The sequence below is a fragment of the Hetaerina americana genome, unplaced genomic scaffold, assembly GCF_022747635.1.
Source record: "Hetaerina americana unplaced genomic scaffold, ioHetAmer1.1.p SCAF_4, whole genome shotgun sequence".
Classification (NCBI taxonomy): domain Eukaryota; kingdom Metazoa; phylum Arthropoda; class Insecta; order Odonata; family Calopterygidae; genus Hetaerina; species Hetaerina americana.
The window spans coordinates 32,102,903-32,119,794 of record NW_027286985.1 but is presented as its reverse complement, the minus strand read 5'-3'; the positions used below and the strand labels follow the sequence as shown (position 1 = coordinate 32,119,794).

At 41.4% G+C, this 16,892-nt stretch overlaps 1 protein-coding gene across 1 annotated transcript in view; it reads right to left on the bottom strand.

Moving 5' to 3' along the window:
• The window catches only part of Sh (Potassium voltage-gated channel protein Shaker), a 503,402-nt gene that overhangs the window by 15,530 nt on the left and 470,980 nt on the right, over positions 1 to 16,892 (bottom strand). The window contains exons 6-7 of the mRNA XM_071590049.1: positions 16,606 to 16,735; positions 3,536 to 3,726 (exon numbers count right to left, since the gene is read on the bottom strand). Of these exons, the coding sequence (XP_071446150.1) occupies positions 3,536 to 3,726; positions 16,606 to 16,735 (321 nt within the window). The remainder of the gene's footprint in view (positions 1 to 3,535; positions 3,727 to 16,605; positions 16,736 to 16,892) is intronic.

Sequence of the window (16,892 nt, the reverse complement as noted above, 5' to 3'; positions counted from 1 at the left end):
CATTCAGGATGCAATTTAGGATAATCTTAAGTGAACTGACTGAAATATCTTGTTTGAATGTTTTTTCACTTCCATGCAACTGATTTTACTGGAATTGAAGTGACTATCAAGGACTTTTTCCTCTTACATTTTATTATTAATTTTGATGCAAACTGAATGATCACCAAAAGTTTATAAAGTTCTTATTGTGAATTAAAACAATGCTGAATATAAACAATTCCAATTCTTGTCAAAAAATACAAAATTTTTACCTCACATTATTGATGTAAAAAGCAAAATTCATAAAATTATTTGAAGTCATATTCCGTGCCTAGGAAAATGCTCGAATTTAGCTTCTATGAATTACATGAGTTGGCTGTCTTGTAAGCTTCTCACTAACTATGTAGATGCACTGCATGTCAATGGTAAATTGAAATTAAATTAAGTAAGTGAATTCCTGATGAATTCAATCATTTTGAACTCCAAGTGAGGAAGTCATGTCACAATAGGTGGGGAAAATGATACCCTTTATAGGTGGAAAAAATGATAGGTGAAGTTGCTGAAGAATACCATATTTATGCCACCCAATGGAACTCTATTTGCTACTTTTCATTTTATAATCTACAGGCTTAAACATTCCTTTATTCAAAGACTTTTGTAAGAGAGGTATAAAGTACCTGATACATAATGAATAATTGTAATATAATATGTAAAGAACTTCAGGTATTACACTCAGCATATTATTCAAATTCCTGTAAATATAGTTGAGAAACAAACTGGAGTTATGCCATGATTTTATGTAAATTTGCACCAATCAATCAAATACTTTCTTCAATATAAATGTTTGGTGACATGCTATCCCCCTTCTATTATGAAAATGGGGTGCATTCGGGATAATGAAAGTATTACTGTTAGATTTGAAAAAAAATGTGAATAAGTAAGCCACAGTTACTTGCTAGCCTTGGACCAGGAGGAAAGCTATTTTGAAATAGCAATATATGCACATGGAAGGTGCATTTTCAATGGATGACTTCAAACTCTGTGAAGAACAAAATGGAGCATCCTCTACCACATGTTCAATCCTTTGTAAATTGAGTGCAAGGGATGTAGCATAGATGGATTAGGGAGCACTAAGAAATAATACAGTGAAAGTAGAGTTACCAAACTGTAATCCATTCAAACAATAATCCTCCAATCTCTTCCTTTGAAGCAGTTGACTTATCTTTGTTTGCACATTCACCCTATCCTTTTTAGTTTCCTAGTGGATGACATGCCTAAATCACTCCATTCATGGGCAGCTTGTATATTTAGAGTGAGCATGTTATAAAAGGAATGGTAGCAAACAAGAAAGTAGGTATGCACTCAGTAGTAACTTTTTAAATTGTGATAAAAAAGGTAGGCTGGAATCAATAAGAGAGATTATATTGGTTGATTCTGGAGTCCCAATGAGAGCTATGAAAATGTCAGTAATCTGAAAGTTAATTTCAAGATGTGAAGAGAGGCCATCCATGGAAATTATTCGGCCGATTTGAAAAGTTTTGAAACCATAGTAGAGTGGGTTTCAACACAATTAGTACATCCTCACATTGGTACATTTTTTAATTGGTACATGAAAAGTTTTACCAAACATTTCAAATATTACACTCCTAATAGAACTATGAGGAGACTCCAGCAAATTAACTCAACTTCTTGGAGGGAAAATAAACCCACTGTAATGAAAAATTTTCTACTCATCACACCAGATGCCCCCATTCATGACTTTAGTATTTTGAATATTTATTTTGACTCCATATGGTATGACAGAAAGGCCTTTCCCTTCATGCATGTTGATGATATAACATCAGCAACATGATGTACTTCAACTGAAATAATATTATTCCAATTAAAAATATCAAATTTATCAAAAATAAATGATAAATAACAAAAATATTCTTTATCTTTCTTAAGTATTCCATTTAAAAACCCTTGTAGGGCAGGGGTTTTTTACAGTACATGGTGAAGGAGAAAGTAAAATTTGGTGAGGGCATCTAAAGTGGAAGGCTTCAGAGTCTCAGAAAATGACTGGTCCCAAAAATTATGCCCACATTTCCTTTACAAACTGGTTTTTTGCATCAGCTGTAAAACTTCAACTTGAAGACAGAATTTAATGGCATTTATTGAAAAAATAGAGTGAAAGCAAGATTTCTAACCATGTCTGGTTTATCCTAAAAGCCAAACAAGACACAATCAATACTCCAGCCCTATGATGGGTCTCACTACATTAAATGAAGGATAAATATTCTGTAAAAATGGTTTTTTGACTTCATCACATGAGAAGGATCTTATCGAGTTATTATATGAATATGGGCTCTAACCCATGACCGACATATTCCTGTCGCTCATCGGTTAGAGCCAAGTACATAAATTTCAAGTGTCTAAAATTGAAAATTTTGGAGCAATTTAAATTCAGAAAAAAATGAAAATACATACCGTGTTAAAAGTATTAATACATGACTTGATTAGAGAAATGATGAGGCAGATAACCATTTGAAAGTTGTTTATTGGGAAATAATCAAGTTAAGTATTATAAAATATATAATAAATGTACCTACTTATTTGTTAGCAGAATCATATTAAAAAAGTTGGAGTGCAATATCATTTAATAAAAATATATTGGAATATAGGTAATATAATTTAGGGGTAAGAGTCTCTTACATGGAATGGAAAATTGAAAGCTACCTTAAGTCAAAATTCACTCTGTGACTAATCTTTCTAGAAGGGGGCATATCACAATCATTTATCATTTATTTTCATACCTATAAAATTAATACTTATTCATTTAATAAGTCAAAAACTAATTGTGATTAAAATAGCTCCTTGATCCATATAATTGCTTAGTGCATTTGAAACTCCTTGACTGTGTATTCAGGTTCATCAATATGCAATGAAGTAATGTGTGAGAAAGTGCAAGGAGGCATCTTTAGGTTGAATTTTTCTTGATGAAACTCAATGGCTCAGTTTTGACAATAATTAATATTAAATCCAAGATAATAGAGCACCCAGAGCACCAAAACCCCCCTGCTACAGAGCCACAGAAAAATTTTAATACGACTAGTTATGTCTGCCATTAATCAATAAGTTAAAGAAATACATTCAAATTGTGGATTGGAAAATAGAAACTCATGCTTCTTGACTACATGCCACCTATCAGGCACAATTGCACTCTCTTGACCTTATTTAATGAAAATATTCTGTGCAGAAATTCCTAAGCTCAGTTGAAGAAAATAAGAATTTGAAACGAGGCACCGTCTATTGTACACAATTCTTAAAAGCATATCTTAATCATTAAATTAATTGTGAAAGCCCTCTCGAGGTCTCACACATTCTTAATTTTTACCTCTCAACATTTTAACAATTCCAGACAGAAAAAAATTCGTGTCACTAATGGCATGAGGAGGCCACGGAGTGAGAAAATGAGAGCTTGAGACAATAGGCTGGACGTGAAAAGCTTTTGTTTTACCTGCCGAGAGAAAAGAGTAGATACATTGGAAAGAATGGAAGAGATAGAGAGGCGTACCTAATGTGCCGGGAAGATACGGACAGCTCGTAACGTGGTTGAAGTTCTGCGACTGCATCTCCTCCTGGTCCGTCTCTCGATGGTAGAAGTAGTTGAAGTTGGAAACGATGACGGGGACCGGGAGGGCGATGGTGAGCACACCGGCTATGGCGCACAGGGAACCAACGATCTTGCCCCAAACGCCCACCGGTCTGTTGGGGATGACGGCCGGATCGTCGCCACGAAGACGCGGGAGGTTTTGTTGAACGGGTTCGAGAGGGAATTAAAGCCGTAGAGGGTCGCGGGAACGATTTTCGGGAGTGGTGGGGTAAGTCAATGTGGAAGAAGAAGAGGGAAGGTTGGTGGGGGCCATGAAAGGGTAGAATCAGTCGAATGTACCGGTAATGGCGGCCTCTTCGCCTCCTCAACACGAGGAGATCTCAAGAGTGCCGCAAAGAAACACACAAATTTATAGAATGTGAAGTTATAAATATTTCTTTGTCTTTTTATTCAAAGTTTTCTCCGATCAAATCGCCTCATGGCTTGCTTAAATAACTGTAAAGTGTAGCAAGAGAATTTGCCCTTATGTCAAAGAATGTTACAAGAAGATGAAACTGCATTGAAGGCGATTAGGCAAGGCAACTGAGTCAATGAATAAAGGGCATGATTGCCCTCAAAAGCGTCTCATTTATTGTTAATCATATTGAAGAAAATGGAAAAACATTTTATATTGAAAACCTTTGATTCAAAATTTATAAGCCAAATTACTATTCAGAAGTCTTGCAATACAAAGGTGCTTCATGCACAGATTTGCTTTAGTGCACTGAGACGCATTTAGTATATCTTTACTTTTTATTGACATAGGAGGGTTACTGTGAAATTTTTGTTACAAATTTGGGAAGTTAATCCACAAGCGAACAAAGTAGCTACAAAATATTACGCTAGGAATACTGTAATTCTATATCAATTTTACGTAACTTAAAAATCACTAGGTAAGACTGATAGTGGTAATAACAATTACAAACAATCGAAATTATAACCTTAGGGGTCCAAACCTACATTTTAAACTATCTTTTTACTTAGTAAGCAATATATTGATTTCTGAATTGGTCAAAGGATTAAAGCAAAATATTTTCTAGCTACGGTTTCAGAAAGGAATTATTTCTAAATCGAAAGAAAGCTACATTGTCATTGAAACAAACGGATTTAAAATAGAATAGAAAAAATTATATAATTGTTGTGATTTTAAACATTTGAAATGTGAGCGAATACTAAAAATCTATTTCGTGGATGAAAAGGTGGAGCGTGTCATTTTGTGGGTGGGGTTAACTTAAACTATGTGGTGAAGTAATATTGAAAGGTCTTACCGTAGGAGAGAAAAAAGGCGAAAAGCGAGGTTAGTTTGGGAGTGATTATTTAAAATGCTTACGTTAAAGGGCCGAAGGTTGATCGGGTAATTTTTGTCGCATGGTTCATAGCACAGTTCAATAAGGTTATAAAAGACCAATCTATATAAAAAACGAACCTAATTAATGAAATGCCTTTTTCACACGACTAAATCTCAACATAGATCTGGGCTTATTTCTTAGAATGATGAAACTGTGCTGGGGCACTTATTTCTCTAAATAATAAAAGAGCCTTATTTAGAGAAAAGGCGGTTTTCGTGAGCTTCAGAAGCGATGAGCACGGCGGAAGGGTATATATATATATATATATATATATATATATATATATATATATATATATATATATATATATATATATACATATATATATATATTTTGTAACTGGGTAATGATACTAAGGGTTAATTAACTATGGAAAAATCTAGCAAAGTTATATCTTCTTTACAATTGTTATATTAGTCACCTTTTCACACTAAATAAACAAACAATCAGGCTGTTAATTAGGCGAAAAACAAATCTCATAACAAAATGTCAATCTCCACGGATGTTGAATTAGTTGTAAGTGCTTAAAAGTTTGTTAATCACACACAAAATTCCTAGACGCCTATCGATTAATATACATATTATCGCTGTAATTGCAAGAGGACTCTAATTTCAGAATAATTTGGCAACTAAATTAATAAACATCCAGTAGAAGACTTGAAAACATTGATATTTCTTAATTTCTATCAATTTACGAAATATTGTTGGAAACTGTAGCTGTTATCACAGAATAAAAAAATTAATTATTGATTTAAAGTCCCTTGATACTAAAAATGTGTAGATATTAAGTTAAATTGCAGAAATATAATCAATGCAACATTTGAGCTCGCAAAAATATGCTAAAAACTAAACTAAATACATGTAATTAAATATTTGCAGACAGGAGAATTATTTTTGATAAAATGCTATAAACCAATAAAAATCTTAAACAATGAATTTGCTCAGAAATAAAAGTATTTATTCAATTATGCTACGACAAGAGTTGAACGACTGAAGTCTTTTTTCGAAAAAAAACCTGCTGAATTACGATAAAAACATTTTGGAATATTAAGGAACTATCGACAATAAATTGCCTGGCAGGCGGTAGAAAACCAAGGCAGAATCAAGTTTTTTTTCACCGCAAAGACCACATTTTATAAAAAATATTCAATTTGAAAAATAAGTGAATTACTTTTTCATTTCCATGAATGGATCGTTGGACATAATCTCAAGTGAAACAGGCGTCACAACTACGATTCATGTGGGTTCTCCAAAACGACCATCAAAAGGAAGTTTGTACATTTGCGTGGAGGCTTCGAAGCCATGTCCTAACACAGCCAGCTTTTTTATCACAGCGTTTCATTTCATGTCTTTTTTTTCTCAAAACATTTTTATGATTATTTTTTCCCCAAAAAGCCCTGAATCCTGGATCCAACCAACCCCTCCTTTTCCAAGTGTGAGTGAGTATATAATATATATATATATATATATATATATATATATATATATATATATATATATATATATATATATATATATATTTATATACATATAAATTCACACACACCGGAGAAGCTAGAGGCTGGAGGATTTTGTGGGGAATTAGTTGCGCGATGATGATCCGTCAAAGGTGTTCGGTGAACGGGACTGGGGGACGGGGGATCGTGGAGGCTGGACAAGGTTTCCACGGGGACGGCTCTATGGAAGCGGGAGTGGGGGCGGGTTGAAGGTGGTTTCGTGGAGGTGGGAGGATGGTGCGGGGGGGGGGAGTTAAAGGGGATGGGGGAGGTGTGGAGCATGCAGAAACGTGCGAGACGTGGAGTGGAACCATGCGGCATGCTGGGCCGAGGAGTGTGGTGCGTGGAAAAAATCACACTCTCGACCCGAACGAACGACTTACCTACTTCGACACAACGCACAGTCAGAAGTGTACACAAAAGACACAGCCATGTTACATAGCATATATATATATATATATATACATATACATATATATATGTTTATATACATATACCCACACATTATGTATATGTATACACATTTATAACGAGAACACAGAGAAGAATTGGCACGCATTATACAAGAACTCAAAAGAGCACGCATGCGAATCGGCGGCATATATATAGAGAGAAGGGGGGATGGAGAGAGAGACGTGTTAACTGATAATGGGGGTCCAAAATAGACAGCGGGTTCGGGGGAAGGAGAGGTTTTAGGGGTTTGGGAGGGGAGGGGCGAGGAGAAGTGGCGTATTCGCATATAGGACCCCGCGGATCCCGCATTGCAGGGAGGGGGCGCCATTTTGAGGGCCCCCGTCATTAAATCATTCGAACGCACGAGGAAGAGGGAGGGAGGGCGAGACGGAGGGACGGCGGAGGGTTGGCGGCGAGGGGTAAGGACGGGTGAAGGGGGCTAGCTGGTGGGGGCACACGCCGTTCCTTCCGGTGCGGGGAGGGGTCATATGCATTCCTGTACGCCACTAGGGGAATGGATGGTCGGGGGCGTGGGAAGGGTAGCGAATGAATGTGGGGAAGACGGTTGGTGCGAAATTAGTGGATAACGAAAAAAACACGTTTTCCGGGCGAGTAAACATACACGGCTTGCTTGAACTCATCGTAAAAAAATATATATATATTTATATATTAACCGAAATGGCGACTTATTTTTGTTTGTGGGGAAGTAATAAAAAAAGAGGCACAGAGAGAGAAAGAGAGATGGGAGCACTCACTTAATTGTGTGCACACAAGAAAGAGCAAGAGAGATGAGATACATCAGACACAATACAAGAATATACATATTCATATTATATATATATATATAATACTCGGATCGCCCGATCCGATGAGTAAAAATAAGCGCGCTATTGAAATCAGGCATGCGGACTCCTGAAAGGAACTGGGCAAAGTGAAACAAAGTACTGGGGGCAGGGGTTTCTGAAAGGGGGAGGCTGGGGGACGAGGTGGAGATGATGGTGGCCACAGCGCGTCCGTCCACTGACATACGCGGGCCGAATGTGTGTGCGTTGGGCAAAAAAAGAGGCGATCATCGGTGGCAGTGCTTTCTTATTTCTCTTTTCGGGGAGTTGAAAAAAAATGCGGGAGGGGGAACGTGAAGGAAGAAAATACTTCTGGGAGATGGTTGGATGGGAATAAAAAGGTGTAGCATTCATATATCTACCAAATATAGGCGATGTTTATTCAAAATGCAGTCGGATCCGACTTGGAACCGTGCGCGAATCACCCAGGCAGGCTAGAAAATACATGAATTAGACCCGGCCGACTCAAAGCCGAGTGCGACCGTTCTTGGATGCCATCGGAAATATTACTACCCGAACAAGAAGATGCCGAGGCTGAGGGTTGTTTCAGGGGAGAAATAAATTTCGGAATATAAGCATATGCATAATTAAAGAATTAAGAACGAATTCGACGAATAATCGCCATTTTATTTGATTCGCTACCACAAGAATGCAATGCATCGGCCACTACGGCTTCGTCACTTAAATATATATTTAATGACGCTTGATTATACATCTCTCCTGCAAACGGGAGTGAATAATGTCGACTTCCTTTATACAGGACGGCTAGATATGGAGCAATCGGATGCCATCGTAGTTAATTGATGCCCCACCTACCTTCTCGCTTAGAATCGCAGCAATGTTATCGACGCAAAAATATATAATGCCTTATTCATTGGATAACATCTACGGTATCAATGGTTCCAATTGTCAGAGAATGGCACGGAGTCACAGGTGGGAGAATAAATAAGTGTTCATTCCCGAGCATGGATAGTGGACGGGGATAAAGGCGACGAGGAGAATCGGCCAGGAAGGTGTGGCACGGGGATATAGACGAGAGAACAGTGATGAAGAATTTGAGGTTTGGAGTGAAAGGGAAGGTGACAGCCACCTGGACATGTGGAGACTGTAGCAGGCGCAACAGAGCTCTCATTCACTTCGCGACTAACAAAACATACATTGACTCTCTTGCTTTTGTCGTCCAATATGGCTGTGTTACATATGGAACGCTCCCATGCAAAATATGTAAATACATACTTTTTCCCGAAGTCCCCTATCCCTACTTTGAAACCTGCCGTAAAATCACTCCAAGACGAGAATTTTACGGACTAACTATAAATGCTCTTAATTTTTTAAAGTACCAAGTCGTATTATTGCTTTGTTAATGGGGACTTGATGAAAATCTCTTCTTTTCCCAACGAGAATAAGATGAAAAAGCCTATGTTTAATTTCAAAGTCCTTGTGGTGCTTTGTTACGATTGTTTTAGCCTTAAAATTGCTGCTTTCGGAGAAAGAGCGATGGGTTACGTTTGATTGTCATCAATTTACTCCCACGTGTCTACTGCAATAATGTGTAAGAAATGGGTCAATAATGAGAACTTATAAAGTTAGGGGTTTTGAATTCTAGCGGAGTCCCAGGCCAATCAAAAAGGTGATCTCTATCCTTTTCCCTATCCTTACCTTATGATTATCGTTTTCCTTTATGATTAATGTTTTCCTTTACGGTGAGCGTTTTAAACCTGGATTTATATCAAATTATTGTCGGAACACTCCTTACGAAATCTACTTTTCGTCGAGAAAAGAGCACGTTGACCGAAAGGATTCTTACAACAAGAATGATATAAATGCTTGAAAATATTATCCATATAGGTTTTTGATTAATCATAGTATATGAGTTTAACCTCATGAGCCTGCAAAACTTTAAAAGTTCCGAATATCTGACCGTCATAATGAAATATCACACTCATAATAGGCAACTTGAGACGAACACAGACGGGGAGAACTGCTCAAACAAGGTAACGGACCCACTTGACGTGACATAATTTACACCCGAACTACAATCCAGAAATCAATATCCACGTCATTGAGACATGCGAGTCGGGACTCGAACCCGTGGCCCACTCACTGTCCTGCGGGAGAACTAGCCAACCATCCCGTGTCGGAATTTCGGCTCTGCTGCTTCAAAAGGGAGGAGAGAGAGGGAGAGGGAGGGAGGGAGAGAGAGCGGGGCTGAATGGATTGGCTCGCTCGCCCTTTAACGGTCTCGCCAGGGGTGGCCGAGGTCACGTGCACCCCGCTCTGGGGTCGAGGCACGGGAATTCGGACGGGAGGGGACGGGCGGGGGAGGGGGAAACCCGGCGATCCCCCTCTCCCGGGACGGAGGAAGGAATCCCACTCCCGCACGCGACACCCTGCGCGAGCGGACGCCTCCGCGGCCCTCGGACCGGCCGGCGTCCCGGGCGACACCGCCCCGCGCCGTTCGGGGGGAGAGAGCCCTTCTCTCCCCGCGCGGCACTGCAGAGAAATTTTTAGATCGGACAGCGCCCAGGGGTGGGGGAGAGTGGGGGAGGGGGAGATATACGTCGGCGATAAATGGGGGAAAGGACGGATTCAGTCCTGCCGCTCAGCGGTGCGAATCGAACCCGGATCCTTCGGAAGGGAGGGAATTGGTGGGACAGTGTCAATCAATGGGAGGGAGGAAGTACACGCGGTCGCCGCACTTGAGGCGATCCACCGAACGTTTTTGAGAAGAGGGAGGGGTGCATGTGGTATTCAGAGGGGAGGGTGGGAAAGAAATTGGGATGGAAAAGGGAGGGAGGGAGGGAAAGGGGAATAAGGGACGGGAGTGATCCCGATGGGAAAGGAGAAAAGAGTGAATTCGAGGAGGGGAGAGACGCGGGGAGGGGCGAAGGGTGGGGGAGAGGGGAAATGTGGGGCGTGGGTGGGTGGGTGAGGGGGGAGGGGCCGGAGGGGAATGGAGGGGGGGGACGGAGGGAGGGAGAGAGAGAGAGAGAGGGCGGGGCGGAGAGGAGGGGAGGGAGAGCCTGGTTTATCGATTAGCTTCTCGATTTAACACGGGAGGGCATCGCGGTACTTGGGGCTCGTAAAACTGCGTGACCGCCGTTCCCCGAACACATACCGATGTTTTGCGCTAAGGATTAATAAAGAAGGAATTGGGGAGGGTTGTAGGGGGGGCGTGGGGAAGGAGGGCATTGACGCTTGAGGTGGGTGCGGGGAGAGGAGGAAGGAAGAAGAGGGGAAGAGTGAGACATCGGAGGACAAGTTATTGGTACCTCGAAGAGAGAGAGAGAGAAAGGGAGTGCGGAGGTTGAGGGTGACGGGGGGAGGAGGGAGGGACCAGAGCAAATGGGAGGGTTGCTGAGGGGGTGGGAGGCGGAGGGGGGAATGGAGGGAGGGGCTGGAAGGAGGGGGGAGCTGGGTGCACGACCGAACGCTGTGTGCGATGCGAGCAACAGGATCTCCGGGTCGGAGGGAATATCCTCGCCACGCCCATGTCGGGGCGGGCCAAGGGGGACGGCGGGGGTCGGGGAGTCAGGGGTGGTTACCCTGTGAGGGGAGAAAGGGGATGCGCTATTGGTGGGGGGGGAGGGAGGACAAGTGCTGGATAAGTAGTACTCGGGAGGGGGGGGGTGGAGCTGGGGAGGGGGCGAAGAAAGGAAGAGATTGATTGATTAATCATCCATTGTGTTAGGTTTTCGAGTCCCTGTGTTAGACGTGGCTACACGTAAGTGGCATCCACAAATACGAACGCTGAAGCGCTACGTTGAGTAACAAGAGGCTTGCTATTGAAAATCTTATAAGGACGACGGGGTGGATGAGGGTGGGGGTGTACAAAGGGGATAGAGGTGTGAGGGGCAGGTTGCAGCAAAACTCGGCGTCAATGGATCCCAGATACATTTTCAAGGGCACTCGGGGAGTATAAACGGCGCGCGGCGTGTGACTCACTTGTTTCCTTGCACGGGATACGGGCACGGAGCGCTGAATGTCAATTAATCCAACATTAACCTTTCGGAATGAGAGTGAGAGTGCAGCCATTATTGAGGGGAAGAAGAAATCACTCTCCCGGAATTAACATACCTGATCACGATTCGGTTGATCACGACGAAGGGAGATGTGACGGAGTGAGGAGAGAGGGAATGAGGCAATGGATCCGGGAAAGGAAGGCGTAGGGAGTGGAGGGAGGGACGTGGCGAAGGGGAGCAGAGGGGGCGAAGAAGACCCGGGCGAGGAACAATTCTCGCAGGGATGCGAATAGGGTATTTGAGGGTCGGAGGTGTGAGGGAGGGGGATGCATGGAGGTGGAGGAGCGATTGGTTAAAATAAAAATAAGAAATGGGGATCGAATGCGATTGCAAGAGGAGAAAAAGGAAGGACTACAAGTCCTTCTAAGAGGGACGATGATAAAGAATTCCTTGCCTTTCCACGTGAGATCAAGGGACTATGGCATGGCCGAGGAGGAAAATGTCTTCCTCGCTGCGATCCAATTCATATTTCCTTCCGCGCACGAATGTGTACCCTGCTTCGGGAAATAGTTTGGCACTTCTATTCCCTAACTACCAATTCAATTGCGCCGTTTCTTTGATGGAGGGGAAAATCTGGAATGACTCGGTGACGGGAATCAGAGTACATCGGGGTCGTATTACCAGCTAGATCAGGACTCTTGGCCATTTGGTCCAGCTGCAATCGCTGATTTTTTCCGGAAAGTTTGTGCAAGCCATAAGACAGACTTTTTGAGTCATAGATTGGCCGACTCAGGGAAACGAATTTTGCCACATACCAGAAGTTTTTACTTGCGACAAAAATATCTTTTAATATAGGATTTGAACATTGATAGGAATTAGGGTACATTATTATTTAATTTATTTTAAAAAGTTAATGCTCGTTAACATGATGTGTTCTTTTCTCCCACAATCTATTTGCATATTAGGTTTTTTTCATTTAAGAAATTCTTCATTTTAGTTTTTCTCCAAATCCAAATTATAAAATTGTTCTATTTATCAATGAAAAATGCACAAAAATTTCACTTTTGCCCGCAATAGTTGCAGGGGCGATCAGTTAGTGAAATATTTACTTTATTCGATTCGATTCTAAACTACGCTTTTGTTTGTGGCCATAGTGAGAGGCCTTGAACCTCTCTGTAAAAACTGATAGAATCATAAATTCCCGAGCCATTGGTGGCAAGACGGATGATTACATTGGATAGCAAAGATTCCAACACAGGCTTCTGCTGTGCTTCGCGCTAACAGTTATAATGCACAATTCTTCGCAAATCCCGCAAACTCATTAATTAAAAATGTAACCTATGGCTTCTGTATCAAGTGATACGTAAAGTGATGTAACATTAAGGTTAGGTATTTGGAAAAAAATATAAAAATACATTCAACCTACGTTCGGGTGAGTCATAAAACTGACGTAGATAAATACGTGTTTTGAGGTTAGCACACCCGACTTTGTGTGGAGAACCCTAGCGAGCCTAGAAATCGTTTCAAATAGGTAGCAGAATTACCGTTAAATATATTGCTTTAATCATTTTGAACATAATAAAATATTTGCGTGCGCGCCGATGAAACTCCACCCGGGACAACGGCGTCGCTGGAGTGTACTGACGCACAAAGACGGTGCTCTCGGATGAGAGAACACAAACGAAATTTTCATGAAACGCTCACCCCTTTTAAAAATCTCTCGCGAGAAACAGAGAGCGAGCTTAGAGATTAAAAATATAAAAAAAACAACCTTACATCTTGTTCTCGCAGGTGGAGCGAAAAGGGTTTTCTCAACCTCATTCCTTGAAACTTGAATGCACCCGTGAGAGTGGAGCGTTGGAGATAACTTGCGCGGCAGCCCGGAGTGTCATGACATAATAATATAATGAGCCGTGGTGGTGATGGCGGCGGGGGTGGGGCGTGCGAGAGTGGGGTGGCAGACCGAATGGGGACGGGAGTTGGGGTTGGTTGGCGGATAGTGTTCAGGTCGGCTTAAGAGTGGCTTGGCCAGGGCAAACGTGGTGTGGGGAGGAGGGCGCGCATATGAGCATATGCGGGAGCGGAGAGATACGAGAGGACGGGGGACGAGGGAGAATATCTATATATGTACACACGTATGTAGAGAAAGATTTGCCCGATGGTGGAGAGGTGCGGGAGGGAGTTTATTTGTTTAAATTTTTTTTGCCGGGGAGTGGAATGGGACCGTGCGGGCAGGGGTGGACGAGGGCGGGGGAAGTTGATCGGTTAAAGGTCATCCGGTGTATTAAAGGTGCTGGGTGTAAAGGGGAGATGGTTGAGAAAGAGAGAGAGAGAGCGGGGACGTCAAGGGAGAGAGGGTAGTACGGGGAGGGGAAGGAGATGGTGGCCGGGGTGGCTGCTGGGTGCGGAGAACCCACACGGGATACGCGAGGGCTGTGGTGGTGGTGTGGTGGAGGGACGGGACCTGGAGAGGGGGGGAGAAGGAGAACGGGGGGACCGTATGAGGTTGATGGTGGACGGATGGGTGGGGGAGGGAGTAAGGGCTGCTGCTGCGGCTCGTGTGCTTAAAAGGAGTCGCGATCGGTATGCATACGTAAACATACACGTGTAAACATGGGGTGAAAAGTGCCCCACCAACCAAAACTGATTCGCGAATCGTTCGGGTGGCGACGGACAGGGCGCCGCGTGCGTAAACACATATTGCGGAAGTGGGGATGCCCCTATGACACTGCACTAACCACGTGGCCGCTGTGTACTCGTATTGAGGAAGAGAAGAGAAAGATGTCGACAATGTGTGCATTTAATCCCACGCGACGGTGCTGTACGAGTAGAAAGGTGGATCGACGCACTGAAATAATGAAATGTTCGACATACACGTATAACGCTATGAAATAAATAATTATGTCGAAATGAAATAAAATCAGAATCTGCGTTCGAGGATATCAGTCCGCTTGAAGGTTAAAATAAACTAACACGACAGAAACGAAAGGAATACATTTTTTTCTGCGTAAATAAAGAGTTTTTATGACATGAAACGTTAAAATATTTCGTTTTAAATTTCGACCACGTGAAAACGAGATGCATCTAAGAGGTACGATACTCCAGCTGTCTTCAAGAACACTTTGATTCTCTATTTGGTACGCTAACATTTGATATATTATCTGACTCTATATTTTGATACACTGTTACATGAAAGAGCCTTTCCAAGCGTACATTTATTATAACGAACGTAAACTGATGAATGCGCATAGAGCTTGGTAATATAAATTTTAAATATTAAATTAAGTATTGTAGCGTTAAATATTTAAATAAAAATGATCCCTGTTAAATACGATGGTATAATACGTAAAAATAATTTAGGATAACAAAATTGAAATGATATGATGAATAATTCCTTTCTACTCTCATTAGCCTAGACGAGAGAGTATCGAGGCACAAAAACCTAATTAATCCAGGGTACTTATCAAGTAGTTTCTGCGGGAGTTAGTAATGCATGCCCAAGTTAGACATTAAATGCAACCTGAAAACTACCAGTTAGATCTTCCTAAATAATGAAAATTAAAAGAAAAAAAATACGTTTGCGAGAAAAAACGAACAAATTCTCCATTTAAATATGAAGTAGGTAGAGGCATTCAACCGTTCAAAAAGTGATATATAAAAGGAGTGTAAAACTAACAAGTTAAATAAGATGTCGACCATTGAAGTCCAGTGGTCAACGTAAAAACATGCAGTTATGTAGAGAATATTGGCAGGTGTAATTCAGTGTATATGAATGCTTTGCAATCCAGAGGAGTGCCAAAGTTTATTCCATAACTCTAATTAGTAAGTTGAAATAAGGATTCGCAAAGTCAGGCAGAGCACACTATTATGCTAAATGCAAACAAACTCTGGTGTGCCTTAGCGTAACAATACAATGAATTCAATGCTCAAACAGAATTAAAGCTTCGTTTGGGAAGTTGTGTGTTCTCTATTTTATTTATCGGTGGAAATAACTAATGAAAATTACCAGGACATTAAAAATTCTTAACCCTATTTTTTTAAGGGTTAGTTAAAATTGGCCATTTAAAACTATTGTGGTTTCACAGCACCCGAGACAATAATGCTACGCGATTGAAACTTTTAGGTCACGATCTAGTTTTTTGACTATCAATGACCATAATAGACATGGATTATCAGAATTACATCAAGAAATGTGGCAACAAAGTTGTAAAATACTAACTAATTTACATTAACACGGCCGGTTAACTCTTTTGCAATATTCTGGATCTATGGGTTGGTACTTTTTTCAATGGAATTTAAAAGTCTTTGAAAGCCACCGAAAGAATATATTTTCATTCCATTGAATGACCAGGAGATACATAGATATTGTTCAATTATTCTCAGTAAGAGCAAAGAGAGTTCCGGAGGACCAGTCCAAGTTGACACCACGACGAGAACAAACAAATCGTGAAATTATAAAAAAAAGTGTGGTTTGTGCATTGAATGAATTTGGCATCATTTGCGCTCAAATATAGCCCATGTGCTTGAAAATGCCCAATTTGTGTGATTGCAAAAAATACATCGTACACTTAAATATGCGTTGAAGCAAAAAATAAGCTATGCCTAAGATGCAAAAGGCTCCTTAGTAAAAAAAAGGTGAGCACTACAATCCGTAGAATTCAAAACTGTGTTAGTAATGACAACTATCCTAGTTTAAAGAACTCATCCTAATGGACTAAATGTTAGGGCTTGGTTGGCGGGGGCGTTTTTAACTAAGGAAGCGATTAATATATATATATATAATATTTTTTTTTTAGACGCCCATCAAAAAAAGGGGTTGTGGGTTGAAAAAATTAGATAGGGAAACAAGAGAGAAACCGAGGTTAAATGAGAATATTGAGCAGGCCATACGTCATGTCACCATATCCGACAGTGGTCATGGTAACAACCGCCCACCAGAAGGCGTCCGGGATAGACTTGAAGAAGGAATTTTCCGAGCCCGCCTCGGCGAAGTAGACGGCACTAGAGAAGAGCACCACACCTGCGGAAGGACAAGCCGAATGGCCATCAGAGGGGAGACAACGCCGGCTACAAGGCGCGAGATGCACTGGCCACGCGACGCAGACAGACAGACAGACAGAGACAACAAAAAAAATGATATGATTCGGGGAGATATATATTTTTTTAAATTTTAGGCG